This window comes from Urocampus carinirostris, chromosome 20, assembly GCF_059441175.1.
Source record: "Urocampus carinirostris isolate Australia breed hairy pipefish chromosome 20, RoL_Ucar_1.0, whole genome shotgun sequence".
NCBI classification, from domain to species: Eukaryota; Metazoa; Chordata; class Actinopteri; order Syngnathiformes; family Syngnathidae; genus Urocampus; species Urocampus carinirostris.
This window is the reverse complement of record NC_142368.1, coordinates 23265439-23288693: the sequence shown is the minus strand read 5'-3', so window position 1 is coordinate 23288693 and position 23255 is coordinate 23265439. Positions and strand designations below refer to the sequence as shown.

General features: G+C 40.5%; 1 protein-coding gene across 1 annotated transcript in view; it reads right to left on the bottom strand.

Annotated features, from left to right (window-relative positions):
• Positions 1 to 7344, bottom strand: part of LOC148346639 (steroid hormone receptor ERR2-like) — a 64266-nt gene extending 56922 nt beyond the window's left edge. The window contains exon 1 of the mRNA XM_088325573.1: positions 7074 to 7344. Within this exon, the coding sequence (XP_088181699.1) occupies positions 7074 to 7123 (50 nt within the window). The 5' untranslated portion in view covers positions 7124 to 7344. The remainder of the gene's footprint in view (positions 1 to 7073) is intronic.
• Positions 7345 to 23255: the final 15911 nt, after the last annotated feature.

Here is a 23255-nt window from a genome sequence, read left to right as displayed (position 1 = left end):
TTATATTACATTTACATATACATAATGCACTGATAGACTAATTGTGTCACGGACACTAGAAAGACTAGAAGAGAGAGAAGAGATTTACACCCAATAACTGTGTTGCAGGTAAAAAGCCTTTTTTTTGGTCTGTATTTTATTTCTCCTTTAACATAGCACTCATTTTGTTGAATTGGAGCAAGCTTGCAGTTTTGTGAGCCTAGTTACAAGTGTGTATTGAAGGGCACAGTTGCGCTCTTGTGATGCATTTACATTTTATTGCTTGTCTTCCTTTTGTATTTTGCAGTTAATCGTTGTTCAAAATCCACCATACGATCACTGTATCTTGATGTGAACTAAAACAGCATATGTAGTCTGCCAAAGAAAACAATTTTTTTTTTTTTTGCTTCATAAAATATACTACGGGCAGTACGGCGGCGTAGTGGTTAGCGCTTGTGCGGCACAGTTCATGTCATGGGAACCTGTCGTGGGTTCAAATCCAGCTCCAGACTTCCTGTGCGGAGTTTGTATGTTCTCCCCATGCTTGCGTGGGTTTCCTCCGGGCACTCTGGTTTCCTCCCACATTCCAAAGACATGCATTTCAGGTGAATTGGCCGGTCCAAATTGTCTCTAGGTGTGAATGAGGGAATGAGTTGTCTGTCCCTGTGTGCCCTGCGATTGGCTGGCAACCAGTTCAGGGTGTCCCCTGCCCACTGCCCGGACATGGCTGGGATGGGCTCCAGCCCCCCCACGACCCTAATGAGGATAAGCGGTACGGCTAATGAGATGAGATGAGAAAATATACTACTTTCTGCAGGACTACAAGTAGAAGTAAGATCGGGACCTAAAATCGACCAAGGCCCACAGGTATTAAAGTTGGCCCCAGCCTGAGTCTGACCAGTTAACTTTGATATGAGGGACTGAGCCCTGAAGTAAACCTGAAATCTATTTTTTGTGAGGACTTGAGAGGAGAAAGGGTGATTTTGGCTGACTGCCCCGTCTCAGCATGCCCACTCTTCTGGGTCTGATGTTGCGGCCGCCAGTGCTCCGCCAAGCACACGGACAAGCGCACCAAAGTGCGCACCAAAGTGCGCGACAACAAGTGCGTGGACACAGGTTGCGTAAGAGGGGGGCGGAATCCATCATGCGGATCCTCCAAAAAGAAAAAAAAACAAAGAATAATGACGGGTGGATAATTAAAAATAAATCTTCGAGAGAGAAACCGACTTAGCCCAAACCTAAATGTTAAGATTGACATTTTACGCCCATCTCGACTCAAATTTCGGCTCAGGCTTGGATTTAAGATCTTACCCCTAACTACAAGCGAGTACCTCACCTTGGTTTCTCCTATTCTTTTCCAAGGGTTAACTGTTCATTTATCTGAAACAAAATGTATTAATTTCATTCATATTGTGTTTATTTGGTCTTTTATTGGAACATTTGGTACAGGAGTAATCCAACCATCATTGAAAGTGATCAAGTTACATAACTGCAATATTATGGTTTTCAGATTACGTTACTGATTACATTTTTTAACAGGTAACTAGTATTGGATTAAATTAATAAAGCAACCTTCCCAACTTATATTTTAGGCTATACTACAGTATATATCTTAATCTTAGATAACTGAAAACGTTTTATGCAAACCCACAAATTTGTTTTTGGTTACAAGTTTGTCGAAAGTGCGTTGAGGTATTTCCTCTGCCACCGGGTGCCATTACTGTTTCATGTTTGTGGTCTCAAACTGGCATAAATTTCCTAACGTGGTGTGTTCAAAGTCAAAGCAGCCAATGAGATTTCCCTAATGTGGCCTCACCCGCGGGGTGAAATCGGCATCTGCAAAATTGCCCTGCAAAGTCAAGAGCGACGACTTAAGCCATCATTGGGAAACGGCGTCAAAGGCGGCGGATGGAGCGCTGAGGGACAGTTAGCATATCGATTTCATAAATAAACAGAGATGGACATCGATCGCCAAGCCTCTTATTTTGCATTTCAATTAGCGCCCGGAAGCGTAACCTTCAATCGTCTGCTGCCGCCATAACGTAATATGGGGGAAAAAAACATATTTAGATAATACGTCACAAGATTTTTATCTAAAAATGAGAAGTTATGTTACAGTATTTCAACAAGGACAGTTACCATTATGCATAAAAAATACACCTAAAACCCGACACTTGAGTTATTTGTTTACTTTTGTCTCATTTTGATTATATATACACATAACTCATGAATTGTAATGGTGGTCTGTGCAGCACTTTGAGACATTTTGTGATTAAGGACTATACAAATAAACATGACTAGACATAAAATTTATTAGATCATTTCATGATTGCAAAATAAGCAATAGTCATCCAAACAAAGCTCAGAATTTATTAGGTGAGTAGTTTTTTTCAAAATAAATTCCAATTAAGGATGCAACTGCTTAAGAAAATATTGTCCGCTTTTATTTTGTTTGAACTAGAAACACCATTTATTCATTTTTTTTCTTGAAATATCTTGAAATTAAAGTTAAAAGATTTATCAAAATTTGAAGGGAACAAGATGTACAAATAATTCTTAATTCTCTCAAGTCAATTTTTGTATTTTCTTTTTTTTTAACATATAATTTTGTCTTATCCGTTCCCAAAAGAGACTAGAATCCAAAATATACGTCTAAAAATAATTTAAAGAAACAACAAATATTTTATGGACTATAAGGCGCACCTTTGAATTTCTGGTAAATTTTATTTTTTTAGTTGTGCCTTATAGTCTGTAAAGTACGGCATTTTGTTTTTCATGATTTTATTTTACAAATATAGAATGTTGTCTTATACATTTCCAAAAGATACTTAAATAAAAATTATGCATTTTAAAATAAATAAATACATAAACAAATACAGTATTTTACGTATTTAACGTCTGTAAGGTGCACTTTTGAAATTTTCGCCATTTTTTTTTTATGTGCGTCTGATAGTCTGGAAAATATGGCATTTTTATTGATGTTAAAAAAATGTTATTCTGGATATCATTTTCTTTTACAAATATTGAACGATGTCTCATATGTTTACAAAATATACTCATATAAAAACCATGTGTATGAATAAATAAACAAAGACTGGATTTTTAGGTCTATTAGACGAACATGTTTTAGTGTATTTTTCTGTTTAATAGGCATACGTTTAAAATACTAGCAGAAATTTGGTTATTAGGTGCACTTTCAGTATGGAAAATACAGGATATTGACAATTCTATTCGCAGCATTTTACTGTCTACAAGGGGCACTTTAAAAATTATGGCTAATATTTCCTCATTGGCGGCGCCTTATACAATACAGATTCTAATTTCCACCGAATTCAAGATGGTGACAGTTTTATTTATCATATTTTCCTGACAATTGGGCACACTTTAAGAATTTTGGCAAATGTTTGTTTTTTAGGTGCACACATAGTCTGAAAAATACAAAAAATACATAGTTTTCTGTGAGTTATGATGTATTCAGAAAAAAACAACTATGGCATTAATTTTTTTTTTTTGGGGGGGGGGATTTGCAAGCACTAGGACAAAAAGGTAAATAATAGAAACAAATATTTTCGACAACTATGTCATCATGACGATGTTGATATTCAAAATTTTAAAAGGATTTAGAGTTAATGTGAAAGAACAAATCAACGAGAATTACATTTTTTATCGTTAGCACAAGCCGTTTGAAATACGTATTACGAACTTAACCACGCTTTGAGTTCCGTCAACTTCAAGACCGCATATACCTAGCTAGCGCATTTTTTTCCCTTTTTCTTTTTCTTCTTCTCTATAAGAACAGATATTTTTGTATTTATATCTTATTTATTTTATGTATTTTTTAGTTCACAAAAAGAGTTCGAGACCTTACTTTTCTCAACAAATACACATGCAAACAACAGTTTACAGAACACTAAAACTAGTAGCACCGTTGACCAGAGGTGAGTAGCAACGAGTTACGTTTACTCCGTTACATTTACTTGAGTATGTTTTAGGACATTTTGTACTTCCAATAGTATTTTTAATTCACTATACTTTTTACTTTTACTTGAGCTGATTTGTGAAGAAGGTGTCCTCTTACTCTGCTACATTAGACTACTTTGAAGCCCTTACCTAAATTCCCTCCAAATAACTATGCGTCTGTCTGACTTTGAAAGGCGCATTTATTATGTCAGAGACCTCTGCCACCTCTGTCACATTTCTTTTACTGAGATTTAACCAGTAGTGCCATGCTCTACAAAAGCAAAACAACACAACTATCTGAGTACACAGACTTACAATGACACAGACTTGTAATTTATTGTTGAATGATAAACTTTGATGATTTTATCATCTGATTGAATGGTTGTTTAAGAGACAAATGAGGAGTTGGGAGTTAATTCACCAAGCCCTTTTTTACTTTTACTCAAGTACTTATTTGGTTGACTACATTTGACTCCTATTTGAGTTATATCATTCTGGAGTAACAGTACTTTTACTTGAGTAAAATTTTGGGCTACTTTACCTCTTCTACCGTTGACAGAATGCAAACGTTGACGGGGAAGAAGGTCTTGAACTTCCCTCGGTTACGATTATGATACACTTCCTGCTGCAAAGCGATCGATTAGGCAAACTCATCACTAGTGGCCATATGGAAATTCAGTTTCAACATTTTTCACTGTATTTTTATTGATTTGTTTAATATGAAAATTAGGAAATTATCGAATTTTCAGATATTTCAGATATTGATCTACATATTGTTCTACTTATTTTGAATGGAAATCAGATGCATCATTTGACATCATGGTAACCAAAGTCGTGTTTATAATATTTCATTACCGTTAATTGATATGTAGCTTGGATTTATTTGATGCTGGAATTCCTGATCTTGTTTTCACATTTATATACTGACAGAAAAAAGTGTAGGGGATAGGGTCACTTTCCGAAAAAATAATCTTGAAAACAGTTGCAGGATAAACACTTGTCTTTTTTTTGAGTAGAATAAGTTCAATAAATACAATCACAACACAACTGTTAATCAAAACTTTTTCCTACACCATAAAAAATAACTGTAGTTCACTTCCCGATTTGTTCATGTTTGGCTAAGATTATTCCCAAAGACAATGTAGGCGAATTTGTAAAGTACATGAAGAAACAATATACAACAGTGGAAGGTATTGTTATTTTACTAACAACGCTAAAATTAGAAAGCAGCACAGAGTTCGATCCAATTTGTTGTATTCTTCTTTGTGCGCACGTACAATATCTTTTTACATTTGTGTTTCCGAGTGCTTGTGTGAGGGTCCCAAGAGAGCAGAAACGAATCATAAAATAACTCATCTTTGTCTTTGCTTGTATATGTTCCGCATTAATCAAGAGAATCATGTAAAATTAACTTTGCAGGATATGATTATGCATAATTTATAAAACAACACACACAAAAGGAAAAATGGAATGTATGTACATAAAAAGTGGCAAAAATCAGGTTATCCAGACTGCTTGTAACTTTAAGGCTTAAAATTACTGCATAAAATCAATTTGGCGGTGAAGATACCTTTGACAAGGGTACTCAATATTTGTCATTTCTTACCTTAACCAAATGTTTTCATTGTAAGCTTTGAGTAATAAAATGCCCTTCAATTACAAAAAAAGTATTGTTTTGTCAGTCTATGTGCACATTATTAGTCTATATAATAATAATAATAATAATAATAAAAGTGTTGTAAACGTTCAGTGGTTCCCTATCATGCGTTTTCACCAATTTTCACATCAACATAAAACGTTTACATGTATATCTTCTCTCGAAAGCCGTTTAAATAAAGTTCAGCTGAAAGATACGGGATATTGTCGAGGGTGATGGTCAAGGGGGATTAGCACCATTTTTTTGTGTATTATTTCCATACACTTTTCCATCTTCTCAATTACAGAGCTGTGCAAAGTGCCAAGCGAGTTAAAGCTCTCCAATCCCATTTTCAGCTTAACATTAAGAGGATCCCACTTGAGGGTCTTTCCGACGCGTTTGGCCTGAAAGACCCTCTAGCGTGCAGGGGCCACCCGAACCCAATTCAACTCTGGCGTCTATATATATATAAATATATCATATATATATATATATATATATATATATATATATGATATATATATATATATATATATATATACAGTATAGATATAGATAAATACAAAGATACATACGAAAACACTAAAATGAAGTATTTTAGTTTAAAATAATGTAGATTAACTCTGTAATTGAAGCAAAATTAATCAATATTCAACATTTTGATCTATTTCCAGCATTGATTATCATATATCTATTTATTAAATCATTAGACCAGTGTTTCGCAACCTTTTTTGAGCCAGTCATTAAAAAAAAAAACCTGAGGCACACAGTCCGTTGTAAATGTTTGAAAATTTATTTCCAGCATCAGTTTTATTTATTTATTTGTTTATATATTATTAATTTAAAGTTCACAATTTGAATTTGTTTTTATAATACAAATGAAACAAAACAGAAAGCAACAGTACCTCGGCATAACTTAAAAAAGCAAATCAATCAAATAGACCTGATGCTGAATTTTTCTTTATTTTTCACCTTTTTTCTGAAGTTTCCAATTTTTTAAAAACGTTTTCTAGAATAACTACAAAAATACTACTTAAAGAACCAAAAAAAGATCTTCCAGTTGAACAAAATATTTTTGTTGAATTGTGTGTTTATAAATGATTAAAATCAGCAAACGTATGAACTAGAGTTTTTATGAATTAGTTTTATTATTTTTGCAGAGCAAAATTAAACAGCTTCATCATATTAGTTATTACAGTATTTTTAAATATACTGTGCTACCTTACAGGCAGATAAAAGTATTCTCCTGCCATCTACTGATATAGATGAATGTTGCAGTTATTTGGCTAATCATTAAAGGAAAGCAAAGACACTGACCGAGGGCATGCTTTTTTGCAAATTAGAACAATTTCCTGCAGCACACTGGAGAAGGTTTCACAACACATAGCCTGAAAGACACTGTCATTTAGCTTTTTCTGTTTGCAAGAGTTTGGAGATGTCTTCTAGTAACTTATCGTTAACGTCTCCCCCAAAAAACTAAGTTTGAGGATGCACTTACTGGTTATGGTAGCAGAGCGAGTCAGGGATGCAGAGTCCGGAAACATCCATCAGTCCACCAGAAGCATTCCTGATGTTATCAAACCGAATTAAACACACAAAAACAAAAAGGGAAAAAGATGAGGTGTGAGGTGGGGATCAGTTTCCGGGTCTCCGCATCTTTTCGGAATTTTGCCGGGGGGGTTTTCCCCGTCCCGCCCCTTGACAAACTCCTCCGAGGGGGGAAGAGGAGCAGCGCGAGAGGTGAGGCAGGAAGTCAGACGGATGAAGGCAGCACAGCTACAGCAATCACAAATGAGATAGGAAGTCTCCATTGAAGATGCAGGGAGTTGCTTTAAATGCAGAGGGGTGGGCCCTCATATGGATACTATTGGTTAAGGCTGGAGGGGGTGGAGCTTCATTGGGGCCAATGGCAAAGGTGTAAGAAAGTGATAGGCATCCAGTTATTCCACTGGAGGGAAACACATATCAAGAGGTCCTTGAAAAAAAGGATAAATCAGCTAAAGTAGTTATAATTGTCTGAAAGGGAAGCAATTATTGATCAAAGCAACAAAAAGAAAATGCATTATGTCTTCATGCGATATCTGGTCACTCTTGAACTTTACTATTAAACTAATACTAACTCTAAAATATCATTTCATATCATGCATTGTGTTTTGCAGCAGTCAGCCCACAGCAAATGCCATTACGGGGGCAGGTTGGGAGGGCTTTGTGTGTTTATTGGGTGGCCGTGACTGTCTATCTGTGCACAAGTGTCCACCACAACATACTGCAAACCACCGCGACAACTACTGTTTTAGCGGCTCGTTGCATTGAAAAGAAATCCACAATCAAACTCTGAGAAAAGCCAGAAAAGCACAATGAAATGCTGATCACCACCAGGTACTCCGTGGATTGTTTTCGGGTCCGGGAAGAGACTGTGGTAGCATCTCGAGAGAAAGCAGCAGAGGCTGCAGGTCCGGCTTAATGGTATGGCGAGGTTGAATGGTAAATGGACTGCATTTCTATAGTGTTTTAACCAATCACTGAAGACCTCCCAATAGTGAGACTGCTGGTCTGGCCTACTGCTGGGTTAAAGGGTAAACGGACTGCATTTCTACAGCGTTATAATCGGTTATAACAATGTACTTTACACTTACCCATTCACACACTCACACAATCACACACTCTTAGCAGAGTCAGCCATGCAAAGTCTACCTGCTTATTGGGGGAATTAGGGGTTCAGTGTCAAGGACACTTTGACATTTAACTCGGAGGAGCCGGAAATCCTACCTACAAACTCTTGGTTTCGAGACGAGCGCTCTACCTCTTTAGCTGCTGCAGAGGTCTTGGCAACAACTATATCGAGCTTCCTCGCCAAGCCTGTATCACACCAACGCCATTACTCATAAAACAGATGACCAGGAGCTAGAACTCGTGGGAAACAACTACATTTGTGACTCTTATATTCTAATCATCACAAAGACCTGGCTCAACATAAGTATCCTCGGTGTTGTATGCAGCTAGCCGGCCGCTCTCCAGATCGATTTCCATCATTGAAAGAGAAGCCCTCCAATTTTTTTCCACTATTGTGTAATAACAATAAAGACTATTTATTCAACTACAAATCTGTGTTCTGTGTTTTAATTTTTAGATCTACAGTTGTTATGTTGTTACAGTTGTATAGATTATGTGTTATAGATATCTAATCAATAAATGTTTTTAACTTGCCGCTTTTTTAGAAGGCAACTCCCGCGGAAAACAAGGGATAATTGTATTCTTTATCCTCTAAAAGATTGAAATATTTACATTTGATAACTGAACACAATTTTTGAATATAAATATGATGTTGCACACCAGAAGGACAAATGCTAAGCCTTTGAAAATCTATACTAAAAAAAAAATCTTTGTTGTGTCCTGCCCCCTACATGCTGGGAGTGGAATAAAAATTGTGTGAGACATAAAAAGCTTTATTGTGGGAAGAGGGGCAGTGTTTTTCGTGGGTGTCAGTCTAGGTGTTTACAAAGTTTCATCTGACGGGCAGCGGACTGCTTATGGCGCCTTACAGGCTCAGTGCCAGCTTACAAACGGCTAAAGTCGTGCTTTCATTGCATCCGCCTTTTCTTCTGAAGTAACGGCAGCTGCTTCCCACACCGTGGGGGGGGGGGGGGGGGGGGCTTAAGGGGTGGTTTGTCAACACCAATCACGTTAAAAAGATGTAGCATGTAGGAAGTTGTGTTCTAATTGCTGTTTTTTTTTTCATATTACTGAAATTATACACCTTTTTTCATGACCAAATTCATGCACTTTTTAAGGACTTTCAATGCCAATTTTCCAATATCTCCAGTAACATAAACGAAGAAATCCGGTCTGAATCATGTGTTTTGCAGATGAACAAATATACCTGCGATTTACATATGCAATTTTTAATCTTGTGTGGTCATTTATCCAGACATATTATATTTACATCCTGAGTAAATGGCATATATACGGTATACATTATGTGTGGATCTGAACAATATGTGTATAACTATTTCTGAGACAAATGTTTCCCCATATAGTGTTGGGTAAAACTAACTGTACTATGTAGCTTACATTTTCAGAAAGTTCTTCCCATTACAGTTACCACTTGGGAACGCTATCTTAGATTTTTGCATGGCCCATCATAATTGTCTAGAATTGATGCGCAATCCTTGCACTAATAGTGCCCTGTTCATGCGTAGCATGCATCTGTCTTCTTGGGCGCGACCCTTAGGTGGCAATGATGCTTTATAGGATAATGGCATGTAAACAAATACCAGCTTCCGTTTATCAGTAGAGAAGAAGAGATAAAATGGCAAAGCCACCAGAAAGAGAATTTTAGGCAGACTTGTTGAGAAATGTGGCAAGAATTTCAAGCATTTACAAGCACATCACTCAAAATTCAAGAACTTTTCAACCCTTGAAAACACATTAAAATTCAAGCATTTTCAAGGATTTCAAGCACCCGTATGAACCTTGCATACCAGTGGTTCTCAACTGGTCTGACTTGAGGACCCACCATTCCACCCTAATGAAAAGCTGCAACGCAAATCAGTAATATATTTCTCAAATTTATCAAATGAAAGTATTGCAGTTTAAAGCAAAGAAAGTAGAATGTTCTTTTTTTTCTTCAAAAAACAAACTAAATGACAGGTAAAACCCAAAATGTCTTCAAGTAACCAGTATACTCGAATATAAGACTACATGGTATATAAGCGACCCCCTAAAGCCTCTTTAAAATAGCCACATACAAAAAGAAGTTTGTACCCAAATTATTAAAAAAACATGTATGTAAAGAACAGTTAATACCTATTTGTCAAGTCAAGTCATATTTATTTGTATAGTCTCAAAGGGCTGCACAGACCACAGATTACAGCAAACCACAGACTATTATGACACAATCTCATGATCCAAAACCTACAAGAGTGCAAATAATACACAGATATTGTAAACATAAATCATAGGCTATTCATATGCTATAAAATAGAAGTGTGTTTAAGCTTAGATTTGAATATTTCCACTGAGGTTGCAGATTGAGTCTCAGGGGGAAGAGCATTCCACAGCACCGGGGCACGAATGGAGAATTCTCTCGAACCTGCGGATCTCTTCTTGGCTCTTGGGATCACTAATAGACCAGCATTTTCAGAGCGAAGGAACATAGGGGGAAATTAAATCTGAAAGATATGAGGGAGCAAGTCCATGCATGATTTTGTATAGTACCAACAGAAACTTAAAATCACATCTTAAGCTAAGCCAATACAGGTTAGCTAAAATCGGGGTTATGTGATCGCACTTTCTTGTCTTAGCTGAAGGTTCTTGATTTTGGACTTTGGGAGACCGGAGAGTAGTGCATTACAGTAATCGAGATGGGAGGTAACAAACGCGTGAATTATAATGCCCGCATCCGACTGAGACAGCAAGGGCGATTTTTAGCAATGTTGCGAAGATGGAAGAAAGCTGTTCTAGTAATATTCTTAACGTGTGTTTGAAAGGACAGATCAGGGTCAAATTTGACACCTAAGTTTTTGACTCAGTCACTCTGGGTGATATAACATTTGTCAATGTTCAGAGACGTTTTTGAGAACAAGTGACGGCATTTAGATGGACCAATAACTGACATTTCGGTCTTTTCAGAGTTAAGGAGCAAGAAGTTGAGTGACATCCACTCTTTTATCTCAGTGAGGCAGGCCTCCACATTTCCACAGTTTAGTGTGGCATATTCCTCCATCGGAAGATATAGTTGAGTGTCATCTGTAAATTTTGTGGATAATAAAGATCAATATACAGGTAAAAAAGCTTGAAATATAACTTTTCTCTAAACTATGTACTATACTGCCATGCAGTGCTTCAATGGCAGACACACGTAAAATGTTTGGTATTTTGCATTCCTTCGACTTGATTGTTGCTGTCACTGTTTTCCACTTTTACTCCCACTATCGTGCTTGGGACTGATTATTTTGGGTATAAAAAGGAAATAAAACAAACACAAACGGCATTGACTCACCAGGAAGAAGAGTTCAAGCTTGGCTTAATTGCCATTTACTTTGTATTCGACATGTGTTTTTTCTTCTTCTTAACATTATGTTGCCATTATGTACCCAATAAAAATGGTTCAGTGATCCACTTTTGGGCCGCGATCAAACAGTTGAAAAACTCTGCTGTATACAACATGAATTTTTCCGGAGATCTCCGTGCTGTCAAACATGTTGGCGTGAACGTAGTAGTGCACCTTTTTATTATTTTTCTTGACAGTTCTTGGCGGCTGAGCATTGTTTTAGATGGATTGTGTCAAAACAAAAACAGAACTGCGTAAAAATCAAATGTAAACAAAGAATGGAGCACCAAAATAGTAGAAACTCAATACAAGGATAATACTTGAGTGTTGTTAGCCCCGCCTCCTCAAAACCACTTCATCAACCCACATTCGCAATCAATACGAAAGCCATCACGCGCTCGTTACCGATCACAGCCCAGGAGCCGCGGGGACAATCCCCGACCACCCACCCTCCTTTTTTCTATTTTTTTAATAACAAAAATAAGACATTTTCTTTTGCTGTCACATTCAATCACAGTCGCGGCGCAGAAAGCCTAAAGAAAAAAAAAATCAGGTGGGGGCTGATTATTAAACGGAGCGCTGCGTTCAATTAAATTCCCAATCAATATTTCGGCATGAATGTACTTTCCGGTGAAGCGGGATTCTGCTGATCTGATTAAGACATCCAGACGTAATCAATAAGGGGGAGATGTTGATCTTTCTGAATGAGGAGCACCGCAAACAACAGGAAAATGAAAGATTTTCTACAAAGACATCCCTAGTAACGTGAATTTTGTCAACAGACTTTCGGTAAATTTTACAAGAAATTTCAAACTATGTCCCATTTGTTTGTTGACTCGTGGCGTGGTCACCGCAACATCTGGCAGGAAATCTATGTAATCCGGCCATTGCGCTAGCGCTAAAGCAAGAGCGGCTAATCCAATCATTACATCTGTGTCAAAGTAAAACAGATTTCAAGCTCTGTGCTAAGAAGCTCAGTGAACTTTGGCGTTGAAACGCCGAGTCCAAATCGACGAATCATAGGCGATTGGTGCGCTAATTGTTTGATGAGGGCCAGGATGTCAACTCGTAAGCGCTCAGCAAATGAATGATAGGGATATTTGTATAAATAAACACGGCCGCCACATCTCTGTAAGGCTTTTTTACTTTCCTTTTTTGGTTATAAACCATTTTGTTACAGGAGCTGGAAGGAATTTGGAACTGTTCTCTCTGCCACCATCTCCTGGCAAATTGCAGCCTCAATGGGCTCTTTCATAAAGAAAGTACGTGCATTTCTTAGATGCACTCGAATAAACTCTTTTTTTTTTCTTTTTTAGGGTTTGGGGTGGCACTGGGACTGTACTTTAAGTCGGCTTTTTAATACTTTTTTACAATTTTCATGCTACACTTACAAATAAAACAGAACAGTCTGATGCTAGGATTATAATCCATGCATTTGTTACCTCCCATCTCGATGACTGTAATGTACTATTCTACGGTCTCCCAAAGTCTAGCATCAGAAGCCTGCAGCTGTTACAAAATACTGCAGTGAGGCTTTTGACTTAGACAAGGACTTTTGATTACACTACCCTGATTTTAGCCAACCTGCATTGGCTCCCTGACAGTTAAAAATGTGATTTTATGGTTCTGTTGAATATTATACAATGTTATACATGGATATGCCCCTTTGTATCTTTCAGATTTAATTTCCCCCGATGTTCCTGCTCATAGCTTTCGCTCGGAAATACTGGTCTTCTAGAGGTCCCAAGAGCCAAGAAGAGATGAGCAAGTTCAGGAGCGTTCTCCATTTGGGCCCTGGTGCTGTGGAATACCCTGCCTCTGAGATCTGAAACCTTAGTGGAACTGTTTAAATCTAGGCTTAAAGGTTTTGAGTTTTTCCTTGCCCTCATGTAGGTTATAGATCAGGGGATGGTATAATAATATTCTGTAGTCTGTAATACTCTATGGTCTGTGCATCCCTTTGAGACTTATTGTGATTAAGGGATATACAAATAAACATGACTAGACTTAACAAAAACCCATGTGGATGAGCATGACATCACTCAACAGTACTCCCCTAAGCCCCCAATTCCCGAAATTAACGTGTTCCGCGCCGAACAGCTCTACTACTAGTAAGATCAGAGCAGATAGGCACAATGAAACATAAAGCATAGGGTTCAGTTGAGCATTGTTAACGCATACAGTACCTAATGGAGGAAACATTTAACTTGCAACTTTTTAAGGACACCTCGAACGATGCACCCCACCTTTAAACAAACCACATACTGGTTCAAACAGCTTCAAATAATACAAACTTGTTTTCTGCTGAAAGAACACAGCTTATATTGATCACAGCGGATATTTTTTTTCACACAGCAAAAATTGGGGTTGCGAACATGTGCAGCACAGCGAAAAGTCAATCAAGGCCAACAAAAAGTGGGTTGATCAATATGTGGGCCCTCACTAACAGTGGGCTGTCACAGAGAGTCTGGGAATTATTTCTTGATTTGATTCCGCAAACATGTTACAGCTAGATATAGCGACTAGAGTCGCGGATGCTAGCATTGGTAGTTAGTGTCTGTGATGCTAGTCATTTGAAGCCAAAAATTAGTGGCTAGAGTCATAATTGCATTAGCTGCTCAGTATAGGCGAAGGGGCGTAAATGCAGCCAAAATCGGTACTGATTCTTGATTAACAGTTCTTAAGTAAAATGTGACTTTTGTTTTTGGGCTCCTGTATTTATCTCATCTCATCTCATCTCATTAGCTGCACCGCTTATCCTCAGTAGGATCGCGGGGGTGCTGGAGCCCATCTCATTCACACCTAGGGACAATTTGGACCGGCCAATCTACCTGAAATGCATGTCTTTGGAAGGTGGGAGGAAACCGGAGTACCCGGAGGAAACCCACGCAAGCACGGGGAGAACATACAAACTCCGCACAGTAAGTCCGGTAGCTTCATTTGAACCCACACAGGAGGTTCTCAAGACCTTAGAACCGTGCCGCACACGCGCTAACCACTGCGCCGCCGTGCTGCCCTTCCTTTATTTATAACATTATTAATTTTTTGTATTGGCTTGTTCATACGTTGACCTCTTTCTTATTGATTTTGTTTTTTTGTATTTAGTCCTACCAATCATTGGTCCTAATCTATTTATAAAGGAAATCCGTTTATGTATTTTTTTCTATTCCATCCATATTTATAGCTATTTAACACTCAGCCCATTTTTTGTTACTGAGTATTGTTAAAGGCTACCTTATCTTTCATTTAATTCACTAAAGCCATTATACATTGATTAGTGCTAAATGTTATTTTATTAAATTGTTTACTGTTTATATTTTTTGCAATCCAGGTGTAGGATAAATCTGTTGCCGGTAAGATGCAACAAATATGACAAGGTTCTATAACACAATTACCTGTCTGTTCTTCTCTATTCAACTGACTCCAATTCAGCTTAGAATATTTAATTTCTTTGACATAGTGCAAAACATATTTTTAAATTAACGGAAATAGTTACTTTTCTTGGTAACTAGTTACTTTTACTATAGAGTAATTCAGTTACTAAGTAGTGAGTTACTGTATAACCAATAACCTTTTTAAAATAACATGCCCAACACTGATTATCACTAAATAGTAGGGTTAAAATTGTTGCCTACTGTCCTCACTTGGCCCCGCCCATATGGCGCCAGCTGCGGGTTTTTTCCTGATTGGCTGCCCTCCTATTTAACTCAGTGCTCTCATTCACTCCTTGTCAGTCCGTCAACGAACATCTCCACTTGCAAGACTTGTGTTTTAACTCTGTCCGGTTTCCTGCTCGTCTATCCAGTATCCGGTATCGACCCCATCTGTCTCGTCCTGTCCAGTATCTTTTTCCCGTCTCCACTATCCAGTATCGATCCCGTCTGTCTCCTCCTGTCCGGTATCTTGCTCCAGTCTCCAGTATCTGATATCGATCTTGTCTGTCTCCGTCTGCCCGGTATCTTGCTCCAGTCTCCAGTATCCGATATCAATCCCGCCTGTCTCGTCCCGTCTGGTATCTTACTCAAGTCTCATGTGTCCGGTATCGATCCCATCTGTCTCGTCCTGTCCAGTATCTTGCTCCAGTCTTCGGTATCTGATATCGATCTTGTCTGTCTCCGCCTGCTCGGTATCTTGCTCCAGTCTCCAGTATCCAATATCAATCCCGCCTGTTTCGTCCTGTCCGGTATCTTACTTGAGTCTCATGTATCCGGTATCAATCCCATCTGTCTCGTCCTGTCCAGTATCTTCCTCCAGTCTTCGGTATCCGGTATTGATCCCGTCGGTCTCGACCTGTCCGGTATCTTGTTCCAGTGTCAGGTATCAATCCCGTCTGTCCTGTTTGATATCTACCCGTGTGTCCTGTATCGATCCCATCTGTTCTGTCCGACCTCGATCTCGTCTGCCACTGATTACTGTCTCACTTCTTCCGCCCTGCGATCTTCGCATCCCTGGCGTTTGTGTTCACGCGCATGACTGCCCCATTCCCGTAAAACAAAGCTTGTGTGAAAACGTTACCCGTCTGGGTCCGCCGTCTGTGTGGGTTCTGACAAAAATAGGCTCAGTCAACGATTATAGCACCTGCCCTCTATAAGGTTACTTGGTGATTTACATATGTAAATTATAGGCTAGTTCTAAAAACAATTTGGGGAGGATTTATCATGTATTTAAAGAGATTGATCATGTCAATAATTTATCATGCCAGTTAGGTCATTGCATGCACTTTTTTAAGAACTTTCTATCACTGGGGAGCAATATCAAGGATCCGTCTGCAGGCTATTCAGATGTTATTAGAAGGTAATACATTGGTGACCCCTGCTCTATAGCGTATGGATAGGTCCTTTTAGCCAAAATTAGCTATGTATAAATAGACACTTTAGTTAATGTGAATTCTGTATCATTTGGCTGTTGTGTGGAAGAAGTGTGTTGCGTGCAAATGAGAAGATTCACGGGGTGCTCGCTTTGGTCAGCTGACTGCATTTTTTTGGGTGTGACCTGGTGTTGGTGCTTTCCCACACTGTTCTTGATCCTCGTCAATAGACCGACCTTTAGCTGGGTTAAACAATGATTGTTAGGCGGCGATGTCATCCAAAACCGTCTCAATGCCACCATCCTGCGGCCACATTTTGTGTTATGATTTATTTTTGTCCATACTAACAATCAAATTAAGATAGCCAAGACATTTCCCCGCCAGTTAGCATTAAACGCATACAGTGTAATATTCAACCTGTAGAGATAACTGTAATGTGTAGTCCAGGGGTATCTAAACTTTTCAGAAAGTGTGCCGGATTTGGTAAGCTGAAAATGTGTGAGGGCTGACTACTCAGCCTGGCATTTTTTGAACAGTTTGTAATAAATTCACCCACAGTGAAAGATTTCCAGTGCTTAGCGATCAGCGACCTCGTAGCTCACCTAGCATTTTCATTTGACCTGCCAAGTCTCGTGAAAAAGCGTGCCCGTGCCATAAAATGGCTTCCAGTTGCTTAATCTTTTTACAGCGCTCGTTTCCAGGTAGCTTCTTGTAGTCAGCATGTTTCGTCTGGCAGTGCCTCTCGATATCATATTCTTTGAAAATGGCCACAGTCTCTTGGCAAATTATGCAGACATGGTTATTTCAGTGATAAATATACTAATTTGCACTTGTCCTGGAAGTGGCCGCCCTCACAATCTACTTTCCTTTTTTTATTTAAGGTCGCAATGTTGGAAATGGGGTGGGCTAAAATTCTGGCCAAAGGCCAAAGTCCAAGGGCTACTGCCATCATCTGGCGGAATGGTGATTTTTTTATTTTTGTACAAATTTTGTACTGTAGTCAGCATGACTGGCGGACAATATATACTGTAAATAATTTTACGACAGAGGCTGCGGGCCAGTACAAATGTGAACACTGGCTGTAACTGGCCCCTAGGCTGGTCTTTGGACATGGCTGGTGTAGTCCAACCAAAAACAATTCAAAGCAAAAAAAAATAATTAAAAAACTACAGAGACACAAAGTAATCAAACCACACCATTTTTCTTCCCATTTTTTATCTAGTGTTTGGCAAGGTGTTTGTTCAAGATAGCGGACTATTCTGTCAGCTCCTTCTAGGTGAGGCTCATGCTATGTAAAATCAGTACAAATTTCTTGACCTACGTACGAGTCTTTAAAGAAGTCGCCTGCGCCACTTGGACGCGCAGCATGTAAAGCCTCTCTGTTGTTACAAAATCTAAGTTAAACAAGACTGTATAAACATTTTCATCTCTTATATTTCTATATCTGCAGGGGTTACATTTACCGACAATTTGCCATGATTGACCATTGACTGTTAAGGCCGTCGGTCGTTTTGAAAGGTTGAAAATTGGATCATAAACAACACCAGCAGTATGTCCTTAAGAAGCGTGGCACAGACAGAGAGTGGCTAAGAGACAAAAAAGAACAACGGCGGGTGGAATTTTTTTTTTTTTTAAATTCAGCAAGGGAGGAGCCCGGATTCGCATAACCCAAACGTAATGGTTAACATTTTAGGTCCGATTCTAATTTCGGGTCAGGCGCAAGCTAAAGATCTTACTTTTGGTTACAGTACCACAGTCTACAGTAGTACAGTTCAATTTGTTAAAAGGTTTGTACTTTGGTTTCAATAGAGTGTTTAGTCGCATACAGAGTTGGGTATTAACGAGTTACATTTACTTCGTTAAATGAGTTACTTGAGTAAATTTTGTGATATTTTGGACTTTTAGGATTATTTTCAAATCACTTTACTTTTCACTTTTATTCAAGTAGATTTGTGAAGAAGAAAGTGTTTCCTTACTCAGCTATATTAGGCAACATTGAAGCCGTCACTTAAATCCTCTACGTAAGTACTCATCTCTCTGTCTCTGCTAGGGCACATTTATTTTGTGAGCAAGCTAATTTTTTTTATTTACATCTGACCAGTGACCCAACCACCAGGTGTCACTTGTAAGCAGGGTTGGGAAAAATGTTTGTTCTGTAGGCTACTGTATGTGCAGTGTATACAGCTGTTGCCTCACATATTTTTTAATCCACAGAGGGTTCACCCAAACTTGTTATTTATTGTAGATGGGAAGGACTTTGATGATTTCATTTAATGGTACTTTTTTAAATCAATAAATAAGACGTTAATCAGTTCTTGAGTATTTTTTTTCACCAAGTACTTTTTTACTTTTACTCAAGTAATTATTTGGATGATTACTTTTTACTTATACTTGAGTCATATCATTTTGAAGTAACAGTACTTTTACTTGAGTATAATTTATGGCTACTCGCCCACCTCTCGTTGCATAAATTCAAAAAGAATAGGATTCTACTTCATGGATTTTGCCTAGCACGGATTCTCTGAGGACCTTACCCCCTGCGATAAACAAAGCTTTACTGTAAAACACAACGTCTCTTTTTTAAAAAAAAAGACTCTGTCACTGGCACCATGTGTTACACTTTTTTCTTTAATCTTTTTCTGGAAACTGCTCCAAAACGGTGAATAATCAAGATCGTGACTTCTTCGGCTCCTTGTGGAACCGTCCAAATTGTTACATTGTTTGCATCTGGCGTCCGATCTTGACGACAGAGTCACCTCTAAACCCGACGCGTTACGTGTCATTGCCGTTGACCAGGCGGATCGATGCCTTCATCTCAAATTCGTCCCTGACAGGCGGAAGGCGGCAAGGAGGTGGAAAACAAAAATGTCCCGCGCGGCGTCAGCGATTCGTGACGTACGCCAAGTGGGTCAAACAACTGAGGAAAAAAGACCGTATTTTCAGGAGTATAAGGTGAACCTAAAAACCCCAAATTGGCCAGAAATTTGAAAGTGCCCATTACAACTTGGTGCACCTTATATACTGCAATATACAGTGGATAAGATTGGTCATGCATACAGTATTTTTACGTGTGTGTTACTAAAAGAGGATTTGTGCAATGATTATTCAATCAAAAAACATGAAACATTCTAATTTTCTCGATCATTTTTATGACACAGTCTTAAATAATTTCACCCTCCGTGAAAGGCTTGCAGTGCTTGGCGATCGTGGCTCGCCTTTCCAGCATTTTCATTTGACTAGGGGTCAAAGGGGTGCCAAGGAAGCGTAATCGGTGTCAACTCTTGCTGTATGTTTAATTTTCCTTATCGGATCCACCAACAAGGTGGCATAGCGGCTGAGTGGTTAGGGTGTCTGTGGCACAGTTCTGAGGTCATGGGATAAAATCCAGCTACCAGCCTTCCTGTGCGTATCAGGTTGATTGGCGGGTCCAAATGATCAAATTGTCCTTTGGTGTGAATGGGTGAGTGTGTTGTCTGTCTCTGTGTGCCCTGTGACTGGCTGGAAACCAGTTCCAGTGTCCCCTGCTCACTGCCCGAAGATAGCTAGGATGGGCTCCAGCACCCCGCGATCCTAGTCAGGATAAAGGATGGATGGATCCACCAACAGCATTCAGTCACTCAGACTGTCAAGTAAGTGAAAAATATACAATACAACAAACATAATTTACTTTACTTTCATTTCAAGTACCAAATAAACAACAAAGCAATCAAATAATATATGTTTTAAAGCACCATTCACTTTCCTAACTCCACAGGAACGTTTGAATAAAACAAATACATCAATACAAAACAGTCAAACTGAAACAAATTAAAGGTGGACTTACAGGTAGGACTTCGCTTCGCTTGATGCAGTTCTCTTAACTCAAGCTCCAATGCATGTGCTCCCGTTTGAAATTCTGGAGGCCCAGTTGTTTCAGATTTCGGTGAAAAAAATACTTTCCAGTAAAAAATGTGTTCGCAGGCCGTATCTGACCCACGGGACGAACTTTGGACATACCTGCTCTAGACTTTTAGTGGTACAGATGACATGCAAAAAACATTAGATTTTATCTCATTATCATACCCTTTTTACTCACAGTACCAGAAACTAGACTGTTAGAGAATAGAGCGTCGTCTTAAAAGATTTATTGCGAATGAATACAACTTTTCGTTTTTCTCCATTCTCTTTGTTTCTGGCACCGTGAGTAAAATTATGGTGCCTATGAGATCAAATCAAATGTCAGGGCGGACCAGAACAGAGCATGAGACCCCAGAGCGTTCGTACAAGTCTTTTATTTGGGGAAGCGTAAGGGTTAGCGGGGGACGCAATGACCGTCGAACGTCAGCAGCAACGCCGTAAAGACAACTTCGGGACACGTAGCCAATCGTAGCGTGGGACGGAAGCAGGTCGAGTTTACCAGGACTGGAGAGAAGATCGTAGCATGGGACGGAAGCAGGTCGAGTTTACCGGGACTGAAGAGAAGATCGTAGCGTGGGACGGAAGCAGGTCGGAACGGAGGCAGGTAGGCAGAATCAGGTAAACAAGAAGGCACAGGTAATCGGGAGAGTCATACGGGGTACAGAAGTAATCCTCAGACGAAGAGGTCTCGGCGTAGCATGCTTAAAAAGTGAACATAAACCAATCAGGAAGCGCATTCCAGCGCGCCAGATGATTACCCCAGGTGGCTCCACTTAGGTAATCATGACAGAACCCCCCCCTCAAGGGACGGCTCCAGAAGTCCCCCAGGAAAAAAATAAATAATCCAAGACACGTCACAGGGAAACACAGGTAATCGGGGAACTATGTAACAGCACAATACCTCTCAGAATCTCTCCGAATGGAGGGAACCCCCCTCATCAGCATCCGAAGGGGCGGCAGAGGGTGGGTCCGGAGGGCAAAGGAGAATCAGGACCGGCGATTCAGACAGGACAGGCAGAATCAGATCAGGCAAGACAGAGGCGGAGACAGGACAGGCAGAATCAGAACCGGCAAACAGAGCAGGCAGAAAGGACAGAATCAGAACAGGCAGAATCAGGGCCGGCAGCGGAGTCGGAGTGGCAGGCCGGAGAGTCGAAGTCGAACAGGCAGACCGGAGAGTCGAACAGGCAGGCAGGCGAAAACAGGACAGGCGGAGTCGGACTGGCAGGCGGCAGGGTCGGAGTCGGACTGGCAGGCGGCAGAGTCGGAGTCGGACTGGCAGGCGGCGGAGTCGGAGTCGGACTGGCAGACCGGAGAGTCGGAGTCGGAGTGGGACTGGCAGGCCGCGGAGTCGGAGAGGCAGGCAAGGGAGTCGAACAGGCAGGCATGGGAGTAATTGCGCAGTCATAAGGCCGATTGGGTGGCAGGGAAGAGGCCTTAGCTTTACTGAAGACTTCCCGTAGGTGGTTGTAACGAACTGGGACCTTGGACAGATTGGGTGAAGCTCTAGTGGAAGTAGAGTGACCCGGGTAAGGAGTGGCTCGCAGACAGGTTTGGTGACAGTCCATGCCCCATTCCAGTATCAACCCAGTGCGCCAGTCGAAATGGGGGTTGTGTTGGACCAACCATGGATGACCCAGAACGAGGGGTTGGCTCGGGGAGTGAAGTAAATGGAATCGGATCTTCTCTCGGTGATTTCCAGACAACTGTAATTCTATGGGTTCAGTTATTTGAGACACTGTGCCTAACAGGTGACCATTTAAAGCCCGAGCAGATACCGGATTAGGAAGGGGTTTAACAGGTATCCCCATTTTGCGTGCGAGGGACAGATCAAGGATATTTACCTCAGCGCCAGAGTCAATCAGGGCCGGGAATGTCTGTGTAGAATCGGGGAGGAAGAGAGAAGCCTGGATAACGGGTCTAGCGTCTTTGGGAGCAGATACAAGGACTGAGTTCAATCGGACGCCCCTTACGTCCGACGAGCGTTGGCCTTTTACCGGACAGGTGGCCACGCGATGTCCCTTGCCACCGCAGTATAAACATAATTGATTAACAAACCTTCGCCGGCGTTCCTCAGGGGAAAGAGACCCGGTCCACCTCCATCCTTTCTTCGATGGGGATGACCGGGACCTGGTCCACCTCCATCCTTTCTACGATGGGGCTGAACGGAACCCGGGGGCTCGGTACATTATTAGCTTCTTGAACTTGCCTGGTGACGGACTGGCTGGGACCCTCCCTCTCTCGGTGTCTCGCCTGAACTCTACGGTCGATCCGGGCGGTCAAGTCAATAGCTTCGTCAAGTGTTGCCGGAGGAGCGTGGGGGACTAATTCATCCTTGAGATAACCGGACAAACTGTGGAGGTAGGCGTCGACCAGCGCCTCTTTATTCCAATCACTTTGTGCTGCTAGCGTACGAAAGTCGACAGCATAGTTAGCAATGGAACGTCTCCCCGGCGGATGTTCATGATCGAGCGGGCGGCGTCGACCGATGAGGAACCAGAGTCAAAGACCTTAATCAGCTCTTGAGCCAAGAGGTTGAATGATTTGCACGCCGTAGCACCTCTCTCGTAGGCGGCCGTTCCCCAAAGACGCGCTCTTCCCGTGAGGTGATTAATGGCAAACGCTACCTTAACTGCTTCCGTAGCAAAATTGCGGGGCTGGAGATCAAATATGAATCTACAATTTACTATGAATGGGCGGATCTGAGCGGGATCTTCCCCAAACTTTTCTGGCGAGCCCACTCGCGGCTCAGCGAATCCTGCGCTGAATGAACTGGGAAAGGCCGAAGGTGGCCTGTCAGTGTTGGGCGCCGATGAAGTGGCTTGATGGGTCATTACTTTGGAGAGATAGGACCAGTCCCGACCTAACAGATCCCACTCGAGCCGTAACTGACTCACTTGCTTAGCCAATTCCGCCACGTCGGA